This window comes from Terrapene carolina, unplaced genomic scaffold, assembly GCF_002925995.2.
Source record: "Terrapene carolina triunguis isolate 2854851 unplaced genomic scaffold, T_m_triunguis-2.0 Scaffold193, whole genome shotgun sequence".
NCBI lineage: Eukaryota > Metazoa > Chordata > Testudines > Emydidae > Terrapene > Terrapene triunguis.
In genome coordinates this window covers 8,392,257-8,417,075 of record NW_020664544.1, presented here as the reverse complement: position 1 = coordinate 8,417,075, position 24,819 = coordinate 8,392,257, and the positions used below count along the sequence as shown (strand labels likewise).

Genomic DNA, 24,819 nt, shown 5'->3' with positions numbered 1-24,819 from the left:
TGTTAAATGAGATGAGCTAATGGTCCCGTCTGGCCGGAAACTCAATGAAACTACAGCAAGGGAGAGGAAGTTTTCTCCTGCGCTCCGGAGCAAGGCAGGGCTCCAGTGCATGATACTTCGCTATATGTCCCCTTGGCCCTTCCTTGATGGTTCCTTCCCTCCCCAGCCCCATGTGGGGCCCTACTGCTGCCACTACCTCATCACACCCATCTTGTCACACAGTGTCTTGCCGTGGATCAGCTTCCCCCCTTTCTCCCTCCCTCCCAGCTCCTCCCGCCCACCGCAATCAGCTGTTCAGCGGTGTGCAGGAGGCGCTCAGGAGAGGGGAGTGAAATGGGGTGGGAAGAGGTGGGGCGGGGACGGAGCAGGGGCGGGAAGAGGCGGAGTGGGGGCGGGAAGAGGTGGAGCGGGAAGAGGCGGGGCAGGGAAAGAGCGGGGGCGGGAAGAGGTGGAGCGGGAAGAGGCGGGGCGGGGTCAGGAAGAGGTGGAGCGGAAGAGGCGGGGCGGGGACGGAGCAGAGGCATGAAGAGGTGGGGCAGGGACAGAGCAGAGGCGGGAAGAGGTGGAGCGGGAAGAGGCGGCACGGAGCAGAGGAGGGGCGGGGGCGGGGATGAAGCGGGGGCAGGAAGAAGTGGGGTGGGGATGGAGCGGGGGCGGGAAGAGGCGGGGCAGGGGTGGGGGCTTGGGGGAAGGGGTGCAGCGGGGCGGGGCCAGGATGGAGTCAGGGTGAGCACCCCCTGGCAGATTAGAAACTCGGTGCCGATGAGTCAACTAAAGGAGAATCACTGACCTGAATTCCATTAAGTGCTTACTGCAGTTGCACTGAAATTCAGGCCAGATTTATAGCTTCTCTTTAGGCCCCCAGCTGGCCTCTACCCAGTCATTGCTGCCTGCCTTGAAATGGGGACCAGGAGCTCTTGGATAAATGGAGTGGCAATCTGTTTCGTAATGTCCCATCTTGCCCACCCCCGCCCCGCTGTTGAATGGTGACCAATGATCCTAGGCCTCTTACAAGCAACAGCACGCTGGAGGCAGGAGAGAGAGCGAGCTCACCTTATTTTGGGGGGGTGACATTGGAAGAACACCTGTGGGTGCCTGGTTGAAGGCAGAGCAGTTGGGAGGGTTGATTGGGGAAGGGCAGAGCAAAGAGATGTTGAGGACACTTGGTGCCATCAGGCAAAGTTGGGCTCCAGGACCTTCTAAGCCCACCTTCCCCCTGGTTCTTGCATCCTCTGTGCCCCTCCCATGCCCATCTCCCTGGCAGGTCCTGTCGCTGGGCGCGGACGTCCTCCCGGAGTACAAGCTGCAGGCGCCGCGGATCCACCGATGGACCATCCTGCACTACAGCCCCTTCAAGGCGGTGTGGGACTGGCTGATCCTGCTGCTGGTCATCTACACGGCCGTCTTCACGCCCTACTCGGCCGCCTTCCTGCTCAACGAGGAGCAGGAGGAGAAGCGCTGGAACTGCGGCTACTCCTGCAACCCGCTCAACATCATCGACCTCATCGTGGACATCATGTTCATTGTGGACATCATCATCAACTTCCGCACCACCTACGTCAACATCAACGACGAGGTGGTGAGCCACCCTGGCAAGATCGCCATCCATTACTTCAAGGGCTGGTTCCTTATCGACATGGTGGCTGCCATCCCCTTCGACCTGCTCATCTTCCGCTCCGGCTCTGATGAGGTGAGCAGTGGTACGACGCAGAACCCAGAGACCTGGGCTGAGCCCTTAGAGGGTAGAGTAGAGACCAGTCTGCCTGGGGTTTCTGGTGCCCAAACACCATATTGACGATGGAATTACAGATGGGGGAGGGAGAGACATGGATAGATGGATAAAGGGGTGGGTGGTTAGATGGATAGTGGTTTGAGCATTGGCCTGCTAAACCTAGGGTTGCAAGTTCAATCCTTGAGGGGGCCACTTAGGGTTCTGGGGCAAAAATCTGTCTGGGGATTGAGCAGGGAGTTGGACTAGATGACCTCCTGAGGTCCCTTCCAACCCTGATATTTTATAATTCTATCTGGCCTGCTCTACCCCCTGCTGGAGGCACCATGACAAGCTCCTACATATGAGAAACCCACTCAAGAGAAGATACCAACAAGACTTAGTCCTCCAAGGAAGAGATGGCTAAGGAGAGAGATGGGATAGAGGGGGGGAGAAATAAAGAGAGAGGGGGAAGATTGATAAAAGGGCAGCAGAGAAACGTCTTTTTCCTGGTATACGCCTAGCAGCTGTGAGCTGAGATTGCTGTTGGCGAATAACCCAACGACAATATCGCTGCACTTCAGAATAGCCGGGGGGGCTGCCTAGTGCTTCTGACTGAGCCCCCAGTAACAAGCCACTGTCCACACAGCGTGGTTCGACTGTGGGGGCTTCCCCATCGAGGAGTGGCCCCTGCCCCCTGGAGGAGGAAGGAGACTGGAGTAGATAGACCAGGGATTGTGATTTAGTACAGCAGGATGCTGGGTTAGACCAGTGATCTGCCCCAGATATCGAGGAGGCCGCTGGACTAGCTGGATCTGCTGTGGCCGTTCTAAGCCTAGAAAGATGTTTTAGGGAACGCCTGGGGACGATTTCACTGTTATTTACTCGTGTTTGGGTAGTACACGGAGGCGCTAACAGAGATCAGGCCTCAGCGCTGGACGGACACATAGCAAGAGACAGTCCCTGTCCTGGTCGAAACCGACAATGGGCAGGAGGGGAAGTGGCTTGCTCTAGGTCAGCGGTTCTCAAACTTTAGCAACCTGAGGACCCCCATTTTGATTTAAAAAATTTTGAGGACCTCCAAGCCTCCCGCTCATTCCCAGGCCCTGCCCCCACACCACCCCTTCCCCCAAGGCCCCACCCCTGCCCCACTTCTTCCCACCCCTCCTCTTCCCCACCTCTTTCCACCCCGTCCCCGCTCCTCCCCCTCCCCCCAGTGCCTCCTGCACGCCGGGGAGCTGAGGGTACTCCAGGGGGTCCGTCGGCCCCACTGATTAACTCCTCCCTCTCCCTCCCTCAAATCCTCCCCTTCCCTCCCAGTGCCACCTGCACGCCGGGCAACAGCTGTTCCGTGGAGTGCAGGCAGCATTGGGGGAGAGGGGGAGGAGTTGATCAGTGGGGCCAGCGGCCCCAGACATGATTCCGTCCCCTCCCCCAAGTGCGCCCCATCCCCGCTCCTCCCTCATCCTCCCAGTGCCTCCTGCACACCGCTGAACAGCTGTTCCCTGGCGTGCAGGCAGCACTGGGGGGGAGGGGGAGGAGTTGATCAGTGGGGCTGGCGGGCCCCCTGGAGTACTCTCACGGACCCCCCAGGTGTTCATGGACCCCAGTTTGAGAAACGCTGCTCTAGGTCATACAGCAGCCAGAGATAATGCCAGAAATAGCAGGTCCTGAAGGCCAGGATGGCTTACTGCCGGGGGGGGCTGATAAATCAGTCTCCAGTCTCAGGTGTTTGGGGGGGTTCCCTAAGCCTCTCCATGGGCTGGCATTGTCCCCCGGCTCTGCCGCCGAATCCTGGTGTCGCCTCAGCCAAGTCCCTGCCCCCTCTGCCTCCATTTCCCCACGTGAAAGGTGCTGGGGATGGTGCGGACCGGGTGGTTGTGCCTCTGTGATTCCAATGGGAGTTTTGTAGCTTGTTCGTTACGGTGGCCTTTGTGGCCAGGAGCCTTGTTACTCTGGCCTGTCGCCTGCCCCATCAGCCAGGGAGCCGCTCAGCGGGAATTGATTGGCGTTTCGGTTCACAGCTGGGGATTGCCCTTTTCAATCGGGAACACCAGGTCCTGATATTTCGCACATCCTTAGCCCCAAGGATCTCAAAAGCACGTTACCAACACTCATTAATTATGCTTCCCTCCCTCAGGGGAATTATCCCCTTTGAACTGAGCACAGAGAGATGAGGGACTTGGCCAAATGAGTGGCAAGGCTGGGAAAGGACCCAGGAGTCCTGACGCCCAGTCGTCTGCTCTCACTAATAGAGACCTCCCTTCTCAGAGCCAGGACTACAACCAAAGACTCTTGGCTTCTTTCCTAAACCACTAAATGGTCCTTCCTGTCCCGAGCTGGGACGAGGACCCAGGAATCCTGACTCCCAAGCCCCTGTTCTAACCACTAGACCACACTGTATCCCAGAGGCATGAATGGAACCCAGGAGTCCTGGCTCCTCGTCCCCAGTTCTAATTGTCGCCTCCACTGAGCATTCCATTTGGTTGCTGGCTGATTTCCTTTCCCCACTTGTCCCATCTGCAGACCACCACGCTGATCGGGCTGCTGAAGACAGCCCGGCTGCTACGCCTGGTGCGTGTGGCCCGTAAACTGGACCGCTACTCCGAGTACGGGGCGGCCGTGCTCTTCCTGCTCATGTGCACCTTCGCCCTCATCGCCCACTGGCTGGCCTGTATCTGGTACGCCATCGGCAACGTGGAGCGGCCCTACATGGAGCACAAGATCGGCTGGCTGGACAACCTGGGCGACCAGATCGGCAAGCGCTACAATGACAGCGACCTCTCGTCCGGCCCCTCCATCAAGGACAAGTACGTCACGGCGCTCTACTTCACCTTCAGCAGCCTCACCAGCGTGGGCTTCGGCAACGTCTCCCCCAACACCAACTCCGAGAAGATCTTCTCCATCTGTGTCATGCTGATTGGCTGTGAGTACCTGGCCGGGCCTCCCAGCCTGGTCCCCACTCGCCCTCCTGGGCCACATGACCCTCAGCTGGGGGACCTCCCATCTGCTGCCCACTCCCCACTCACCTTCCTGGGCCACATGACCCTCAGCTGGGGGACCTCTCGTCTGCTGCCCACTCGCCCTCTTGGGCCACATGACCCTCACTTGGAGGACCTCCCCACTCCTGCCTGTTCCCACGCGCCCTCCTGGGATGCAGTGGTGGCCAGAGGCCACAGGGGCTGCTCTGGGGAGAGGAGTGGGTTAGCTCATATTGAGAAGGGTGGGGAGAGCTTGTCCGGCCCAGCACCTGGATGTAGACAGCTGCCTGTAGCAGGTATTCTCTGCACTGAGAACCCAGCTTGGCTTGGGGAGGCTCCTGAGAGTCAAGTGTAGGAAACTGGCCTGCTCCCAGATCCCTGACAACCAGAGGCTGCCTGTACTAAGCATTTGGAGGGGTTAGGCAGGAGGCACTAGACCAGAGAGAGAGACGGTTTCTGGCAGCTAAGAAACAGGGTAAGGGACTTTTGCATGGATTGATCCCCCCCCCCAGCCTGACCCAAGAGACAACTCCAATCCCCAGTGTGCTTTGGCCCTACAGCCCCCCAGTCCGCTGCCAGACATGCCCCCGATCACCAGCATGAGTCCCCCTAGCCATCCATGACCCCCCGCGGCTGGGAACCTGCAGCAGCACACATCCCCCTGGATCAGCAAGGGAAGCATGGGGGCCGTGGGAGGGGATCAGGTGTCTTGATGAGAAGGCAGCCAGGAGGGGGTTGGAGCTGCTGTCCGTGGGGCGTGTCCTAGCTTCACCAAAGGTCGATCCCTTCTGCGGGATCCCTGACCCCAGCCCTCTCCTTGCAGCTCTGATGTACGCCAGCATCTTCGGCAACGTCTCTGCCATCATCCAGCGCCTGTACTCGGGCACGGCCCGCTACCACACCCAGATGCTGAGGGTGAAGGAGTTCATCCGCTTCCACCAGATCCCCAACCCCCTGCGCCAGCGCCTGGAGGAGTACTTCCAGCACGCCTGGTCCTACACCAACGGTATCGACATGAACGCGGTGAGTGCCTGGCTGATGAGAGGGGAACCGCCTCCCGCACGGGGCTGAGCCGCTGCCAGGCAGGGATCTGGGTCCCGGGTCCTGCAGAGCCGCTGCCAATAACCCTGAGGCATCCGTGGGGAGGGAAATCGGAAGGCAATTTATGGTGCTGCTTGCTTTGGGAAGGCTCCTAGCTCCGTGGTGGGCACCCTGCAGAATCCTGAGCCCATCTCCACTGCCCCTGTCCCACTCTCAGTGCTTTTAGTTCGGGCTGGAAGAAAGCAGGGCAAGATGAGATCGCGTCAGTATCGCTTGGGTGCGTGATTGGAGCCGTGTGAATGAACAGTGGGTCCGTCTGTCTCCACGCAGACCCATTACTTAGCTAGCTAGATACCCACTACTTAGCTTGGTGGCTGGGGAGGTCAGGAGGCGAGGGTGTGCTCTCCTAGGCTTTCCCTGGCTGCGTGCTGAGCTGCCGGTGGTTTGAAGCTGAACTGAAAGCCCACTGCTATGCTCCAGCGTCAGTTTCCGTTGGGTGCTGGGGAAAGGCTCTGGAGCGCGTATCGATCCAACTTCCTCTCTGCGCCGCCGGTTGCTAAGCAAAGCAGGTTGTGCTTTGGGTGACAGGGAACGGACGGCATTTAAATAAACTTCAGTCCAGTTTAATTAGCATCTGGAAAGGCCGCGATGAGGGAGCGAAGGGGATCAATGGGAGAGCAGCATTATGAGAGAAAGGCCTTCGCTCAGACCCCTTTGAGCCTTCGCCATCGGGAGAAGCCCTCCTCCTTAGACACTAGCCATCCAGAACGGGGTGCTGTGAACCCGAGGAGAAGAGAGGACAGTCAATTATAAAAAAGCGTCCATCTCGCCTCTCGGGCGAGGAATGTATTCCCCTCGCTGGGGACATCATCGGGTGAGCTTGCAGATTTTCACCCTGCTCCATGTGCTTGACAAGCACCAGGTCAAGGCGAAATGGAAGCCAAGCAACACAATGTGTAATTAACCTGAGGAACTCACAGCCACATGATATTACTGAAGAAAATAGTTTAGATTAGACATTGATACTAATAATTAGGGATGGGCCCAAGCCAGAATGCTAGGTATGGACACCCCCCCCCCAGCTTTGGAAAAATTCAGATCCTGATTCAAAATTTGCTTCTGGTCCATTTGCATTATAATGAGCCAAACCAAACCCCAAGTCCAAGCACCCCAAACTTTGTGGCTGGGGTCTGTTTCTCATCGTAATCCTGAGTGCTTTATATTTTCAAGGTGCTATACAAATATTAACTAATTACTCACCCTGCTGCTCTGTGAGATAGGTCAGTATCCCTACCCCCATTTTAAACAGGGGAAAACTAAGGCACAGAGCCAGGGGCGGGTGACCAGCCCAAGGCCACACAATGAGTTAGTGTCAAAGCCAAGAACAGAACCCAGGAGTTCCTGACTCCTAGCCTGGTGTTCAGTCATTAGCCCAAGACCAGGGGACCCTCAGGACAGGTACTGGGGGGGCGCCCTGGGTCGCACCACGCCCACTGGCTGAGAAGAAATGGGCAGAGTCCCACAATCGCTAGGACTAGCTGGAGCCATGGGAGGGAAGGAGCTGTTTTCTCCCAGCCCCGCCTCCAACCCCTAACCCAGTCCCCCCTCCAACCCCTAACCCAGTCCCAAGGGAGCCCAACCCCTACACTGGGCCTGGGAAGCGCTTCGGCGCCTGCTAAGGGACAGCAACGTACTCAGCTTCCACCTGGCGTACGCAACCCACTCATTCAAGGGCAAAGACAAGACAAGCTAAGGCCGTGCTAACTCTCCCACCACCCACATAACACAAAACCCCGTGGCTCTTATAGGCCAAGGCTCAGGGCCGGCTCCAGGGTTTTTGCCACCCCAAGCGGCGGGGGGGGGGGGAGAAGCCGCGATCGCGATCGGCGGTACTTTGGCGGCAGCTCCACCGTGCCGCTTTCTTCTTTGGCGGCACTTCGGGGGCAGGTCCTTCCCTCCGAGAGGGACCTGCTGCCGAAGAGCCCAACGGGCCGCCCCTTCCCCTTGGCCGCCCCAAGCACCTGCTTGCTGAGCTGGTGCTTGGAGCAGGCCCTACCACGGCTACATGGCCAGCAGCAGCCCAGGGCACAGAGACTCGGGTTAGCAGGGCTCACGCTACAGCAGCGCTCTGAAGTTGTGGCGTGGGCTGGAACCTGGGCTCTGAAGCCCACCTCTCCCTAGGTTGCTGCCGCGGGCGGCGTAGACACAGCCGCACAGTTCCATAAATGTGGGTCTAACTCTGACCCAGCAATTGCTGGAGGAGTGTTTTGTGTTACTGCTCTTTGTTATCCTGAGTCCAGTTCCTCTATATTTACTTGTAAGAAATACCATTAAATGGGAAATATTATCTGCTCTACTAATCAGTTGGCAGTTGACCATAATGGCAAACACCTCGTCATTTGACATCTTGAGAAGAAGAGTACAGAGTTTAATTAGGATAGCGTGTCTCCTCACCAGCAGATGGCATCATTCGGTATAGATCTGGGGGCTGGCTTTTGGGGTGATGAATCTCATCACTAATGTGCACCTATATTTTATTACTGCTTCGTACTGCAGCAGCCACGTGCAGCCCCCGTCATGAACCACAACCCCGTGGCCCTATGTGCTGTAGAAACACAGAACAAAAAGATGGTTCCCTCCCCCAAAAGCTTCCAATCGAAGCACGGGACAAGAGACCGCTGGTGGATGCAGCCAGACAGGAGCACAAGGGAAATCGTGAGGCCATACTGGTTGGCATGACTGGCACTGGTCTCACCACACCAGCTGCCTCATCATTGTCAAGTTTTTTTTGGCCGGCCTCCTGGCAAAGGAGAATTTAAAATGGCTTTTATTTTTCCCTGGGTTTGCTCCACCCCTGCTCTGCCCGAGCCCCATCCCCACTCCACCCCTCCCCCAAGGCCCTGCCCTCGCTCTAACCCCTCCCCCAAGGCCTCTGCTCCCCGCTTGCTGCTCTCTGCCCTCCCCCACGCACCTCCCACAGCCACCAAACAGCTGATCATGGCACCTCCCCAACAGCTGATTGTCAACGCCGCCAAACAACTGTGGCTGGTGGGTGCTGAGCACCCACTTTTTTTTTTCCCCATGGGTGCTTGAGCCCTGAAGCACCCATGGAGTCAGTGCCTGTGGCTGGGAGAGATCTTGAGAAGTCCAGTCCCCTACCCTGAGGCAGGACCAAGTAACCCTAGACCAGCCCTGACGGAGGTTTGTCCAACAGACCTCCGGAGATGGGGATTCCCAAACCTCCCCTGGAAGCCTAGTCCAGAGCTCCCCTCCCAGTTCGAAAGCTTTCCCTAATGTCTAACCTAAATCTCCCTTGCAGCAGATCAAGCCCATCACTTCTTGTCCTACCTTCTGTGGACAAGGGGAACAATTGATCCCCGTCCTCTTTCTATCAGCCCTTAACGTATTCACAGACTGTTATCGGGTCCCCCTCAGTCTTCTTTTTTCCAGACTGAACATGCCCTGTTTTTTTACCCTTTCCTCACAGGTCAGGTTTTCTAAACCTTTGATCATTTTTGTTTCTCTCCTCTGGACTCTCTCCAGTTTGTCCACATCTTTCCTAACGTGCGGTGCCCAGAACTGGACGCAGTGCTCCAGCTGAGGCCTCCCCGGTGCCGAGTAGACCGGGACAATGACCTCCCGTGTCTTACATACGACCCTCCTGTTACTACAGCCCAGAACGATATTAGTCTTTTTCGCATCTGCATCACAGTGTTGACTCATCTTCGGTTGGTGATCAGTTATACGCGATAAGAAGGGGTCTGTCATGTGGTTGGTGATATCTCGGATGCCCCTCGCTATTCATTTCCTTGCTTTTCAGGGCCGTGGGTTCTGTAAAGGAAGGAAGGGGTGACTGCAAGCAACCATCACTTTTATTTATTTATTTTTTTAAACAACAGTTTTTTGGGTTTGGAATTTCCCAAGTGTTTTTATTTGCTTTTTGGGAGTCAGTGAGGAGACAGCTTCTAAAATCAGGAAGGCACCAGCGGATGTGTCACTAGATTATTATAAAGTGACCTCACCTAAAACCAGGCCAGTTCCCTTTGTGCTGGTTCTACTGAAGGCACCATGCTGACTTGCTCCTAGAGGGCTGGATTCGCAGTGCAGGGCCCAGCATAGGGACTGAAGGGGAGGGGGGGCTTCTGCCCTCCTTATCCTGGGGCTGCCACAGGCCATTCAGCGCCCTCCCCCGCACACACACACACACACTCTCCACCCCTCTGGTTCCCACCCCCTTCCACAGCTGGGAACAGACTCCCAGCCCCCCCACCTCTCAGCACATCCCATTGGAGCCTGCGTCCAAGAGAGCTGGAGAGAGCTGAAGTCCGTCCGTCCCCCTCCCCCGTGCTTGGGGATTGTGCCGCGAGCGGACGGGTTGGATTGTCCCATTACAGACAGAGCCCGTAGTCATTGGCTGCGTCCGGCGCAGAGGCTATGGCTTGGATCCGTTCCTCGATGTAACTGCGACACGGGAAGCCCAGTCTGTGCTTGCCTATAGGACGGCCGGGGGCGGGGGGTGTGGGGTTCATCCTCTGGGCCTGCTGTGTGACTGGCTGCCCCCTCCTCCCCATGCAGGTGCTGAAAGGCTTCCCCGAATGCCTGCAGGCTGACATCTGCCTCCACCTGAACCGTACCCTGCTCCAGAACTGCAAGGCCTTCCGAGGGGCCAGCAAGGGCTGCCTCCGAGCCCTTGCCATGAAGTTCAAGACGACTCACGCTCCTCCCGGAGACACCCTGGTGCATTACGGGGACGTCCTCACCACCCTCTACTTCATCTCCCGCGGCTCCATCGAGATTCTCCGGGAGGACATTGTGGTGGCCATCCTAGGTGGAAGAGCCCTTCCTTCCGGCGCGCGATGTGGGCGTGGGAGGGCAGGTGGGGGAGAGAGAGGGGGCTCTGCCAGAAGAAAGCAGAGAACCGTCCCACTCCCCTGATAACTCCCTGCTTCGGGCAATGAGTCTCAGCTGGTGGTGTGAGACACCCCCCCCAAAAGGTCACCCAGCCTGCGGACGGAGAGGAGGGAGCTGGTTCCCATTCCCCAACTCTAGGCTTCCACTAGCATCCAGTGCTGCCTCCCTTGGCAGAATGGGCCCAGGCCTGGGAGGAAAGACCAGATCCTCTCTCTGCTGTAGTGGGGCTGGGAAGAAGCATCCACCAGGGCTGGGAGGCGGCAGGAGGCTGGGAGGGTGTGTTTGGAAGATGCCAGCAGCCGGGTGGATCCGTGCCCGGTTTGGTCTCAATCCACCCCTGGCTGTGACTAGGAGTGGAGGAACCAGCTCAGATCAAATCGGAATCGAAGCAAACCCAGCTCAGACCCCTGGACGCTGCCTGTTTCTAGGTTTGGGAAGAAACTGGCGGGTCCCAACTCCTCCACCCCCCTAAACTGTTCTTTCCCAGAATGCTGCCTCCTGCAGGCAAGGGCCAGAAACACTGTAATCCCACGCAAGACGGTTGATCTTGTGACATCTCTGGCGCAGCCTAAAGCAAGAAGCATCGGAGATCATGAAAGAGGAGGCCTGTTCTCCCGGCCCTCCAAACCCAAGAGGTTCTGAGAGTTGGGAGGAGCACTTACATCGGCCGATGTTTCATCCTGTCGTGTCCCTGTGGGCAGGGGAAAGCCAAGACTCAGCTGTCACGAATTCCAAGGGGATTTTTATTGAGGCTGCCGGACACAGACAGACCCTTTGGGTTCTCTCTAGCTCCCAGCCCATGCGGCCCCATGTCTCTACAGAGGGTCTACCCAGCGTCCTGGCCTGGACTCAGCAGCTGTGGAAGGGAGTGCTGACTACGCTACAAAGCTGACTTGACTCTCACAGTTTTGTGAGGTTCGCATGTCGTGACCTAAGCGAGGGCTGGTGAATTTCAGCACTCCTGGCCTAACGGGGGACAGTCTTTTAATTCAGTGTTAGAGCCCTCGAGAGGCCCACGCATGGCCTGTTACAGAGCAGCTAAAGGGACAAGGCCCCTGCCCTACAGAGCTTACAAAGATCAGCCACAGCGCAAGTAGCAAAGGGGTTGGCAGAGGAGGCCTTGGGGTGGGGTGGATCTGGAGAAGGGAGGCGTGGCAGAAGGGGCAAAGCGGCGAGCAGGAGTCTAGTGGGTGGGTCAGGGGAGAGGACACAGAGGAAGGTGGGGAGCTGGAGGAGAGGAGGACACAGACGTAGGCTGCTGAGTGAATCAGGACTTCAGCAGAGCAGTCTCTCTAAAGCCTTAGAGCCGCTGGGGACAACTCCACCACCCATGCCCTCATGAGCCTCTCTCCATTGCACAGGGAAGAACGACATCTTTGGGGAGCCCATCAGCCTCTATGCCCGGCCTGGGAAATCCAACGCGGATGTCCGGGCACTGACCTACTGCGACTTGCATAAGATCCAGCGGGAGGACCTCCTGGAGGTCTTGGATATGTACCCGGCCTTTTCCGACAACTTCTGGAGCAACTTAGAGATAACCTTCAACCTGAGAGATGTGAGTCTCAGGCGTAGGTGTGGAGAGTTAGGAGAACAGAGGCAGCTGCTGCCAATTGTCCCCATCCAAATCGCTGGGGAGGAATGGGGCCGAGGGACGCTGGAGGGAACGGTGCTGGGGAGCATAGACTGACAAGCGCTCTGTGCTCCTAGCTCAGATCATTCACATGTTTGCTAGGCTCCAAGGGCTACGTTTTCAAAGCCTTATCTGAGCTTTTAATTGCTTTCGAGTCAATAAGAGCCAGGTTTTGAGAAGAGCTCAGCACTCCCCCTGGGGATTGTGGACATCATGATTTGGGCCCTAAATTTTCACAAGAGCCCAGCCCATGGGGGCATGTTAGGAGCCGTGATTGTAGGTGCTGAGAGCTTGGAAATCTGGCCCTGAGCTCTTCTGGAAATTTGGATCCATGAGTCCTGCAGCTAAACCCCCTTCCCCCCAGTTTTGCAGGACCTCAGCACTATTAAAATATCTCAAAGGTTATTTCAGGCTGATGCAAGGTCATCATGTTGCAATCCTATGCCAGCAAGACGTGTTGACGTTAGGTTGTGATGGGAGGGAGTATGGGAGACGTGACAGTGCCCAGCATGGGGTCATGCAGAGTCATCAAACGGTGCCGTTTTGTTGTGACAAGACAGTGTTATGTCATGACAGCGTGGTGTCGTGATGGCTTGGTGCAATGTGGCCACATGTCAACATGGTGGTGTCGTGATGTGTCACATGATGATGTTTTGCTGTGACATGTTGCCTTGTGACGTGGTGCTGTTGTCCCGTGTTTTGACATGATGCTGTTCTCACAACGTGAGGGCATTGTTTCACATTGTGATGTAATGTGAGGGCATTGTTTCAACATGACACCATGTCATTGTGTCACAATGTAACACTGATGTGACACAATGGTTTGAGTGAGGGCATGATTTCATTGTCATGATGCAGCACGTCACATTACTGCAGTATGTGGTGATGGTCTTGTCATGACGCGCTTCTCTGGTCTTGACGTGATGTGATTTGGGTCACATTGTTACAACACTGGGACTAAAGGCACTGTCCCATAGAGATGGCATTGCCATGATGATGTCATTGCATACTGATGATGTCATGTGATGACATCACCATGTAAACGTCATGACTTTGGCACCAATCCAGAAGAGTACTCTGAACTTTTAACCACATGCTTAAGTCCAATTGACTTCAGGTATCAGACGGTGGGTCAGATTGCTAAGGGAAAAAAGAGGGATTCCAAAGCCTTCAGCCAATCACAAATAAGCTTATTCAGAGAAGTCCCCGCTTTTATGAACAATCAAGGCTGTGATTGGCTGAAGGCTCTGGAGTCATTTTTCCCCCGTAAACATTATCGTTAAATCCTGCTCGGCGATCTGATTGGCTGCCACCGTTTGTTTGTTTTTTCCAGAGACACTGGCTGATGAGTGTGTGAGAGACACTCCCTAACTCCACTAATGGGGCACCCCCCATCCGCCCTCCTTCACACTGTACCATGCCCCCCAGGGCACCGAGCCTCGAGGGTCTCTCATCACACCTCAGGAGGGTCCGGTTCAGTATCTCCTGCTAGCGGGCTTGGGGAGAGGGGACCGGGAGCATGGCCTGCGGAGAGGCGCCCCAGGGATTCTTTGTGTAGCACTAACAGTCCCCTCTCGCGCTCGGCGCCCTCTTCCCTCTCAGGCAGACAGCATCCCCCGCTCGCCGCTCAGCGAGGACTACGACTGCTCCTACCGCCGCGTGCGCCGGCGCAAGCATTCCCTCTGCCGGCCCCCCAAGACCGGTGAGTCGTAGCCGGCCGGGCTCGGTCTCCTCGGATCGGTGGCAGCTGCTGGGCAGGATGGGGAGGGTGTGAACAGCCGTCTCTGCCCCCCAGCGCCTTCTCCCTCCAGCTGCTTCTCTCCCGTCCCCCCTCTCCCCAACGCCCCCTGTCACTGTGGTACCAGCACTACAGGAGGGACTGGTCTCAGCTACGCCAGAGCTGGTTCAAGCCAATCTGAGCCCCTGACTCAGAGAGCGATGGTCTCCCCGCACACACACACCCCGCCCCGACTCCCCTGCCAGGGCCTGGGGCGGCTCTGTGCGCCATGGCGCAGGGTGGGTCTGGGTGTCTGGCGCTTGTGAAGGGCTGTGGGGAGGGGAGGTAGCTGGCCTGCGCCCTGGCAGGGCAGTGTCCTGACAGCTGAGCGCCCTGGGGCAGCCCGCTCTCCACCCCGGGCACTGGTGGGAGGGCGGGGGTTTGAGAGCCTCGGCTGACCAGTGCCTCGGGGACGGGGTGGTGCTGCTGGCACAGCAGGGCCCAGACCACTGCCCATGAGGCAAAGCAGGACACTGACTGGATCACGTCGTGCCCACCCTGAGACATGGTATTGGCTGGCCTGGCCCCCTCCGTGAGGCAGCACTGGGCACCAGCCGGCCTCTCCTGTTCACCGTCTATTAAGCAGCGCTGGGCACCATCCAGCCCGCACAAGGCAGATGCCCGCCAGCCCTTTCCTCCCCCTCATCCCCGTGATGCTGGGCAAAGCTCCCCATGGTTCTCTCGTGGGCTCCTGAAGCCCCTTGGCATCACGGTGGGGATGGGGTATGAAGGGGCTGCCCTGGGGTGTCTGTACTAACCTGTCTGCACCCCCTGCCCCACAGACCCGGATGGGCTGGACACGGGCATCTCGGACGCCGAGCCATACCACACCTACTCGGAGCTCACCAACCTGCAGGGCCCCCTCAGCAAGGACCAGTGGGATGACCTGTGCAGCAGCACCACGCCTTGCTCGCAGACCAGCGACGAGGAGGCCAAGCCCCCCAGCCCCACCCAGGCCGAGCCCTCTCCTGACTCCGACCAGGACGACTTTGCCCCAGCCGTGCTCAGCCTGGTCACCCCCAACGCCAGTGGCACCGATGTCAGCAAGCAGGCGGCGGAGGACAGCCAGTCCTACGCGGGTAGCGGTGATTGTGTCTTGGGGCGCTGCCGGGAGCCGGGGGGGGGGGCCCAGCGCTGGCAATCAGCGAGGGGAGATGGGCTGAGATCCAATTGGGCCCCTCAAGGGCTGACCAGTGTCCAGGGTTTGAGTGTGACCACTGCGGGGCGCCGTGGGAGGGAGAAGGGAGAGTGTCCCGTCTTTGGGAGATGGAGGCAAGTCCGGACCCTTGGGAGGAGCAACAGGCCCTGCCTAGGATCTAGCTCTGTGGGGAATCCAGACAGTGATGGTATCACAACACAAACCTCAGCCTAGGCCAGAGGTGGGCAAACTACCATTGGGGCTGCAGCGAGAGCTTGTTTGGGACTGCAGGGTCGGGATTTGCTGACTGGGAATTCCTGGTGCCGGGGTAGGGGGGGGTTATCTCGGGTCTGCTCCAACAGCAGCTGTGAACTCTCCTCTTTGCAGCCACCCCCGGGGACGTTCCAAACATGTTCGCCTTCTGGGAGGACAGACAGCCAAACCTCCACCCAGAGCCCCTGCCGCACGCGTCCTTGGTCCACAACTCCCGGGCCAACCCTCTGCGCTTGGACTACGGGCAGGGTCAGATCGAATCCCGACTGGAGCTGCTGCAGGCTCAGCTCAGCAGGTGGGTGCAGCGCCTCCGAGGCCGGAGCCTGGGTTCCTGCAGCGCTTGAGTGGCTCAGGGTGCTGCCCCTTCTGGGCCAACCCAGTGAATGGCATCTGCCGCCCCCCCTTAAAAGACCCACATCGAACAGGGCTGTTTAACAAAGCTCTGTGATGTGACGTGGGCTCTCCCTGCTGGCTACTTTCGGTATTGCATGTTCATGGAGCATCCTGCCCTACTGTGATTAGTGGTGACATCTGGAAGCAGCTGCTAAAGTATTTCCTCAGCAGGGCCCAGACTGGCTTTAGTTACAGTGGCTCCCACAGAATTCAGTCACGGGGTCAGGAACTGAAGGCTTTGCATTTACATCTGCCGCTGTTCGCTTATATGAAGAGCGGCCGCCTTCCTCCTGCTCGACCATCCTAGGCAGGTGAATTGTTCGCGAAGCCAGTCACTGGCGACAGACAGTTGCCGTGTAAATAGTAAGGAAGGGGCCAGCATTTGAATGAGAAGGGAAAGGAGCTCAGATCGGTGAGACCTGCCACTTCAATAGTGCAGCTGGAATTTCCACCGCTGGCGACCAAAAGTTACACCCATGTGGAAGCAACTCGATAAAGATGTGATTTTCAGTGGCTGCCTGCACCCCCCATTCAGTGCAGTGGGAGTTGTGTGTGCTCAGTGCCTCTAGGAATCAGGCCACTTTTATCTAGGTGCCTAAGTGTAGATTTCGGTGACTTTAGGCCCAAGAAGTATTTGCCCTGCGTCACTCAGCCGTTTTTTCACTGACTTAATAAAAACTCCCATGTGCTCTGCCGACTAGGTATGATGCACCCCCTGGTGGCCATGTCGTGACAGCAGCAGGCTCCGCTGAGATCGGAGAAAGGGCCCTAGCCTGTCTTTTAATTTCCATTTACTTCCCTCAAAAAAATGGTCCCTTTGGGTTGTGATGTAAACGTAGGAATATTCTCAGTCATTCTTCACCCTGCCAGACCCACGTGGAGATAGGGACAGCCCCGAAGTCCAGAACCAAATCTGCAGCCAGCCTTCCCCAGCACTCCTGGGAGTTTGGCTTCTTGGTTTGGGCCTGGCTGTTGAAGAGACAGCATGGCCCAGTGGATTAGGATCAGGAGACCTGGGTTCTCTTCCTTGAGGCAGTTACTTGACCTCCCTCGTGCCTCTGTTTCCCCTCCCACCTTTTGTTATGTCTATTTAGACTGTAGCTTTTTGGGGCAGGGACGGTCTCTGACTCTGTGACTGCACAACGCCTAGCAGAATGGGGCCTGGTCGCCGCTCTAGTTGCCTCTAATTGCTACTGTAATATAAATAATAGTGTAAATCCACAGACTGTGGGAATTGCCATACTGGATCCAATCAGCTCAGGGCTCCATCTAACCCAGCGTCCTGGCTCTGACAGTGGCCAGCAGCAGACGCTTCAGGGGAATGTGGAAGAAAACCTCCAATAGCCAGCCCAGCTCATCTGCCCAGCGTGATCCCAATAGCGATTGGTTTAAGATCTGAGTTTGTCTCTCTTCCAAGACTCTCGGTTAGCATTAGCCATCCTAACACTGGGTGTCCTTGTGACCCATCTACACGACAAGAAGATGCAAACGAGGCTCCTGCCTTAGAAGGGAAGGGCTGGAAAACGCCTTGGCCAGGCTGTTTGGGATAAGCCTTTTCTCCTGGGCTGGCTCTGGTGGGTGGTGACTGCAGCATCCTCTGTCTGTTGATGGAGCCGGCTGTCTGACCCTGCCCTCGCCAGCCTGAGCTGGGAGCATCTGCAGCAACCTTGGAAAATCAAAAGGCGCTTTGACAAACCCCACCCCCCGTGCTCTGGCCACTCCCTGGATTCGCTGGTTCCCACGCTACCTTCAGTGGGCCGCACTGGCTTGGCCACACTGGGGTTCCAGACACTTTGCCTGCTCAGTGCAGCCCAAACAAAGCCCACTGCCCAGATGAAAGAGGGTGGCCCTGGGATGCACCGTGCTAACGCTGGTTGATCTGTCCCACAGGCTGGAGTCCAGGATGTCTTCGGATATTAATATAATCCTCCAGCTCCTGCAGCGCCAGCTGTCCCAAGTGCCGCCCGCATACAGCCCCATCTCGCCGTCCTCCCACAGCCTGGCCATGTACAGCATGGGCCCGAGGGGCATGGAGCCTGCTCCACCGTGCACGCCGCTGCAGGAGAAGGACCTGACTCCTCCCGGGGAGGTAACTCACAGACTCCTGTGCTGGCTAAACACTGAGACTGAGCGCTTTGGCTGGGAGCGGTGTCCTTCCGCCTCAGGCAGCCCAGCAGATCTAGTCCCAGTACTTCCCGACCTCATCCCGCTTCACAGCAAAGACCAGTACAAGTGCTGAGCCCAAACCGAGGCTGAGGGGGCTCTAGGGGAGATGTTTCCGTCTCCTCACAGCGGAGAGCAGCTTCCTCCTCCAGAGGAGCAGACCAAGGGGGTCCCCTGGCATGTCATTGCGCGCGTGACCCTGGGGTGAAGGAAGGCGACTTGGCTCTCCAAGGCTGCCCCTGCCTTCCAGATGCAGAGAGGGCTGGGCTGAGGGTCCAGAATAGGGGCTGCTCCCCTCCCATTTCTCCTCACAGTGTGGGGAAGGGTCTGGCCATGAGGGAGGCAGCTTCCTCTCACCAATGTGGGGGATGGAGAGACTGGGGAGATGTTGCCACCTCACCCACTGCTTCTCTCTGGGCGAGGTCCCCCTGCTCCTGTTTCTCCTCTCCCTCTCCGACTAACCCAGGGCCGTTTCGAAACCCATCATCCCCCAGGTCATCCCCTCTGGCCTAAGCCCTTGGGGCTGGAGAGGGGATGAAGCCCAGCAGAAGCCTGGAATGAGAACACCCAGCACCCCAAAGCCGTTCTTTTGGGGTGCTGGAGGAAAAGAGAGTAGAGTCCCCTTTCTGGCATGAATCAGCTGCACAGGGACTCAGGTCGGCTTAACTACACTGCTCAAGCCAACTTAATTTTCTGGTGCAGACCAGGCCTCTGAATCTGTTGAGACGTGGCTCCAGCACTGGGGGTTGCGCCGTCACTAGGGCAGCAGGATTTGACCAATGGGAGTGTGTGTGAGCTGTAAGGGGTTTCCCAATGACGGGGCGGGGGCTTCTCTGCTCCAAGGTGTCCCCATGAAAAGGCAAGAAGCTGCCCCACTGTATGGGCTGGCACCACCTGCTCAGTGGGCTTCTCTCTCTCTAGGGGACGCTATGGCCTCTTGGCCAGAAGACCCTAGTTGCTGAACTTTAATCTCATAACAACGCACCCTCATTTCTCCTTTTCTTCCCCTTCTCCACCAGAGCCCAAGCTACACAGAGATAGAAAAGTTCCAGCTGAAATCCAGGGACTCCTTGTCAAGCGGGGTACACCTGTTGGCAGCTTCAGAGAAAACCATCTACTCCCAGCCGGAACTCCATTCCCAGACCTTCCCCAACCCAGAGCCCCACCAGAGGGCAACACACACACGGGGACTCTTCCACGGCTCTCGTTTCCCTTCCCTCCCCGAGCACCTTGAAGCCTCTTCCGAGCACCTAGACATTCAGAGACATCTCTCCGACCCGGTGCTTCCCGGCAGTTAGAGACGCGCATGCGCCGAACCAAGCCAAGAGGAACCGCAACTGAGAACTGGTTTCGCTGATTTCAGTTTTGACTGTGGGGGTGAGACGGGGAGGACAATGTTATTGGCTCAGGGGTACACTTTGTAGCTGTCTTCTGCCCCGGTGGAGGGGAGTGGAGAGTGGAGGGAGTTCAGAGATCATTGTTCTCCAAAGGCTTATGTAGAGTAGGTTCAAACTGCACATTATAGAGTGCACCCAACGCGGCTCTTTTTGATGGCCACCAAGAAGCCAACGGGCTGGAGGAGCCAGATGGCACCAGCCTCCTCTTCCTCGCCAAGGCTTCCTCCCTGTGTTGGTGCCACCAAAATGGGCCACAACTGCAGGAGGAGAGTGAATGCACGGCTGGGAGGCCACCTTGCTGGCAGCTCTATGGGGCGGGGACCACCTCGACATCTGTGTTCGTACCGCGCCTAGCACCACGGGACCTTTGTGCACTACCATACTGGGGTTGTTCATCCTGGAGACGATGTTGTCTGGAGGAGGAGAGGGAAAGAGGGATAAATGGCATCAGATAGTGGGAGAATGAAGGAGCTGGAGGTGTAAGGTCCAGAGGATGGGCAGAGGAGAGGAGTAATCCCTCTCCTACCTGGCTGTCATTAAGAAACGAGGGTGGTGGTTTCCACCCCTCTAGCACGCTTCAGCACAGGTCCCTGGCCAGCAGCCTCTACAGCAAGGCTGACTGTAAGCTTCAGCCAGGCCCGAGACGCTTTCCTCCAGCCCGCATCCGACTCTTGCAAAGCCCCCGTAGCTTCCCAGACAAACTCAACTGTGACCCGGCGTGAGTGGAAAGCACAAAACTCATAAGCACAATCCTGGAAAGCAGAAAAGCAAAACCAACCCCCAGACGCGTTGTTTTTAGCTCTCGCCCGGAGATCGTCTCCTTGGATAATGGTTTCATAGATGCTCCCCTACACACACACACCCCGAGGGACCCCATTGCTCCCCTGCAGGAGAAAACCCGCCTAGCAATGCTGCCTTCCACTCGGTTAGATGCTATATAGGTAGTCTCGGCCGCCGGCTCACGCTGTGTTGAGCTCCCTGTGAGAGTAGCAAGACTGTGAGCGTTTCTTAGTGTCCACTTTGCTAATAAATGTTTTTTGGCACCTAACGTGGCTCAAGGCTGTGTTTTGTCGAGAGGCCAGGAGAGTGGCTGGAGCGAGCTCATGGCTGTGGAGCTCTGAGCGCTACCCTGACCCCGTCCAATACTGGAGCTGCTTCAGAGCCCTGCTCCTAATCTACAAAGATCTCCGGGACGCTCCCTATCAGCTGCCCTCGCCGGGGACGGTAGGGCCAGTGGCGCTCAGAGCGCAGCTCTCGCGGAGCCCAGACGGGGCCTTCGTCTGTGGAATTCCCTTTCGGCAGAAATGAGAACACGGCTGGATCTCAGCACTTTGTCCGGCCCAGCTCTTTGCAAAGGCCGTTCTGTAAGGACAGCCTGGCCTGCCCCCGAAATAATCCAACACGCGCTCACAGCCGAGCAGAAATCTGAGAGGGTGGAGATTTGAACAGCCACCTCTGACCATGACAGAGGCACCCGATCTGCTTGTTCTCCCCTTTGTCCAGAGAGAAAACGAGCTTTGGAGGCACTCACATAACTAAGTCCTGATGTGGGGACCCCCTGCTTTCCCCTGCCTTGTGCCTCAGGCTACGTCTTCACTACAGCGGGGGGGGTCGATTTATGATACGCAAATTCAGCTACGCGAATAGCGTAGCTGAATTCGACGTATCGCAGCCGACTTACCCCGCTGTAGGGACGGTGGCAAAATCGACCTCTGCGGCTTCCTGTCGACGGCGCTTACTCCCACCTTCGCTGGTGGAGTAAGAGCGTCGATTCGGGGATCGATTGTCGCGTCCCAACGGGACGCGATAAATCGATCCCCGAGAGGTTGATTTCTACCCGCCAATTCAGGCGGGTAGTGTAGACCTAGCCTCAGTCTTCCCACCCTGCCGCCACTGGGGAGCAGCCACATGGAAGCTGTGCTGTGAACCCTTGGAAAGGTGTGAGACACCAGGGCACAGCGCTTCCCTTACGCATGCACAGGGCAGGCTTTCTCCACCTCTGTGTAGCGGTGGGCTCAGGAGATGTTGGCTCTGTATTCAGAGCCGGCTTTATAGCTTGGACTCCCAGAGGGCCTGAGGGGATTAAGCACCCAACACCTCCCTTTGAAAATTCCCAGCTTCGATGCTCCATGCCTTTAATTGGTCTTCTTTGCACTTTCGGATGAATGTCCTCATGTGGGCCGTTTACCTGGCTGACCTTAACACTGATGGTCTCAACAGCCATTCCAAGGCGACTCCCTCAGGAAGGACAGCTCAGGGTAAAGCAATGAGTTGGATGCTTTCATCTAGGACCCCGCGGCCTCTGATTAGAAGTGCAGCTGCCTGAACTCTGCTGCCTCTTCAAGACCTCGGAGCTCACGGCTCCAGAGGCTGCAGCATTTACAGGGTTGTAAAAATTAAGCGTCCTACTAAACTGCCGGGGCTGAAAAACACCTGCGTTGGAAGCAGATGTGGCAGGGAGACGTTAAGATGCACAATGGCAATTTCCAGAGAGGCCAAAACAACCCACAGGCACAAAAGATTCGTAGTGAAAGATGGTTTTCATTTCCTTCAGTAATGGGGTCTAAAGGCAGGACCTTTCCAAAGCAAATGCCTGTAATAGCTGCACTCGTAATGCACAGCAAAATGTTCTAAACACCAGCCCAATGCTAGTGTGTGTGTGTGTGTGTGTATGTGTGTGTGTGTGTGTGTGAGAGAGAGAGAGAGAGAGAGAGAGAGAGAGAGAGAGGCGGTGACACATCCCAGCACAGGTAGTTGGGGCTTTGTCACTCCATAGAGGCTGGATAACATACAGAGGAGAGTGAATTTGCTATGGCCTTCGTACCAAGATGTTTTCTCCTTTAGCTCACGCGAGAGAGACTAATGCTTCTAGATCTAAAGGTTCCCCGGTTCAATCCCCGTGGATGAGCCAGCCATGGGTATCAGTAAGTAGGAGAAAATGTGTGTACAGTAACATGGTACAGTCCATGAGCTACCCTATGGAACTGGGCAATGAGATATACCCCCTTTCATCCCAAAGCACTTTACACACTGCATGTATGCACCAGAATTATTTCACCCACCAATGAAATGCAGCCACCACTTGGGTGGAACATGGCAGCTGTTTAATACTCCTCAAGAGTTTAGGACAGGAAGTGAAAAACCTCATCTCCGACTGAAATGGCAGGTTGAACTGTAGCTGGGCAGGATATTACTGGAATTGGCACCGTGGCTGGTCAGATAGGATGGGGAGGAAGGTGGTGTGAAAACATGCTCTGATTCTCCCTTCCTTGTGCCATTTGTTGGCATCCACATGCGTGCTGCCTGGGTGTCACGTGGTACCAGTCTGATCCTGCAGTGTGCACGCACCTGTTTGTGCAGGCATCAATGACCAGACCAGGCGCAGGGCAGTGAAGAGACAGCTGCTGAGATGGGAATTTGGCCAGAAACACGAGCCGATCCGCCCTCCTCTTACCCATGGCAACACTTTGGGTTCTGCAGCTCCTCCAGCAACCCCATGCTGGGGCATTGGTTCAACACTGACTCCGTGCTGGCTATTCATTCATAGCCACCCTAGTCACTCAGGGCGGAGAGAGTGTGCCAGTGAACCGCTAGCTGGAGCCAAGGCAGCTCTTGCATTAAAGGGCGTGGTGGGGCTCAGAGAAGAGAATTCGCTAAGCTGCAGCCAGGAGGAGTCTGGCTGTGCCCTCACAGCCGGCACCCCGATGACTGATGTCCTGGCTATACCTGAGCAACGTCGCTATGGAAACTGCGCCGCAGGATTCAGCAGGTGCCCAGGGCTCTCCCGTAGCAGGAGAAGGCAGAAGGCAGATGCAGCCGTGCAAAAGGGAAGGGGAGTTTGTGCAGCAACCCCTGCCCGCAGTCTGGTTTCTCCACAGCTGCTCGGGGGAGGAGGAGGGAGAGCCCTTCCGCCTGGGAACCTCGCACTGCTGCTGCTTGAGCTGTGAAGGGGATGGCGCCATCTCAACGCCATAAAGCACTGTGGGGAGAAGGGACTGGGCAGGGGGGATGTGCTGGGGGGGAGTGTACCTGGGAGGTTCTGTGGTCGAGGTGTGTGTACAGGGGAGGGTTCTGAGCTGCGCCACGGCGGGGCAAAGGGGATCTATAGGCTAGGCGTGTTTGAAGAGAGCAGTGAAGATGCTGTGGCATGGATCCTGGCGCAGGGCAGCAACCTGAGTGGGGCAGGCTTGTGCTGGGGTGACTAGCCTGCACAGGAGCCCACGCTGCCACTTCCCCACCACCATTGCCCTTCTCATTAAAGCCAGTGGCAGGATGCCTGCCCACGCTGCAATCCCAGCTTCCTTTGCAGTGTGAACGTACCCTTCAACCTGCCCCCACGCTGCAGCACCTGTCGCTGTTGTGTCTCTCACTCCAGCCCCGTGTCCTAGGCCCCTGCTGCGCGCGCGCACACACACGCACACACACACATGTGCACACACACACACACTCTGTCTCTCTCTCTCTCTCTTTCTCTCCAACCACGCAGCTAGATCTATTTCAGGACAACTTCGGTTTCATCTTTCTGCAGCAGCAGGGACATTCCAGCCGCAGGCATTTTTTCTCCCACAAGGCTCCTGCCTCCGCCCGGAGAGGCAAAAGGCAACTGAGCTCCCCTAGGATCTCTGGGGGCTGGCACATGGCCGGGTCTTTCATCCACACAGCAGCGTTAACGTGCTACCAGTCCTCCCCACAGACAGCGAGCTAACCAACCACCGATGAGTTTAGGAAGAAACTGCCCCTATGGGCAGGTTCTCCCATCATGAGCCACTTCAGAGTTCCTTGCACCTTCCTCTGAAGCAGCTGGTTCTGGGCACTGTCAGGGACAGGATGCTGGATGAGATGGACTTGACAATTCCTCTGTTCCTCAGTGTCTCTTCGAAGGGATGAGAAATGCTTACAACGGGGCTGCTTGTATTTCAATGACCCTGACGTACACATAGGAATTCCTGCTTTGTCTGTTCAGCACCTGTCCGCGGTAGATCTCACAGAACTGAAGAGAATTTTAGTCCCAGGCCAGGAAAAGTGACCAAAGCCTGAGGAAGAACTGTGCCTGCTCAGGACAGCACTGCACCAGAGGCACCTACTCCATGGAGGGTTATGGAATGCAGGCTAGTAGATACAGCCTGTGGGTCCCAGAGCCCCACTCCTGTGGATTCATAGTGCCTGTAAATGGCTCCAGCCTCTTGTCAAGTGACATGCCCAAATCCTTCCTCCGTGTGCCGCTGCAGAAACCCACAGGGAAGTCACGTAGGTGGAATCGGGAATGCCAGCTCTGTCACAGACCTGCTGCAAGATCTTCCCAGTCACTTACCTCGATCTGTGCCTCGGTTTCCTTATCTGCAAGATGAGGAAAATGGTGCTACCCCCACCTCATGGGCAGTTATGAGAACTACAGTAATGAGCAGCT

General features: G+C 56.8%; 1 protein-coding gene across 1 annotated transcript in view; it reads left to right on the top strand.

Annotated features, from left to right (window-relative positions):
* Window positions 1-20,414, top strand: part of KCNH6 (potassium voltage-gated channel subfamily H member 6) — a 104,027-nt gene extending 83,613 nt beyond the window's left edge. Inside the window, exons 5-14 of the mRNA XM_026654768.1 lie at window positions 1,265-1,690; window positions 4,235-4,634; window positions 5,513-5,712; window positions 10,306-10,558; window positions 12,003-12,196; window positions 13,874-13,973; window positions 14,831-15,127; window positions 15,574-15,754; window positions 17,743-17,941; window positions 19,035-20,414. Coding sequence (XP_026510553.1) covers window positions 1,265-1,690; window positions 4,235-4,634; window positions 5,513-5,712; window positions 10,306-10,558; window positions 12,003-12,196; window positions 13,874-13,973; window positions 14,831-15,127; window positions 15,574-15,754; window positions 17,743-17,941; window positions 19,035-19,313 — 2,529 coding nt within the window. The 3' untranslated portion in view covers window positions 19,314-20,414. The remainder of the gene's footprint in view (window positions 1-1,264; window positions 1,691-4,234; window positions 4,635-5,512; window positions 5,713-10,305; window positions 10,559-12,002; window positions 12,197-13,873; window positions 13,974-14,830; window positions 15,128-15,573; window positions 15,755-17,742; window positions 17,942-19,034) is intronic.
* The last annotated feature ends 4,405 nt before the right edge of the window (window positions 20,415-24,819 follow it).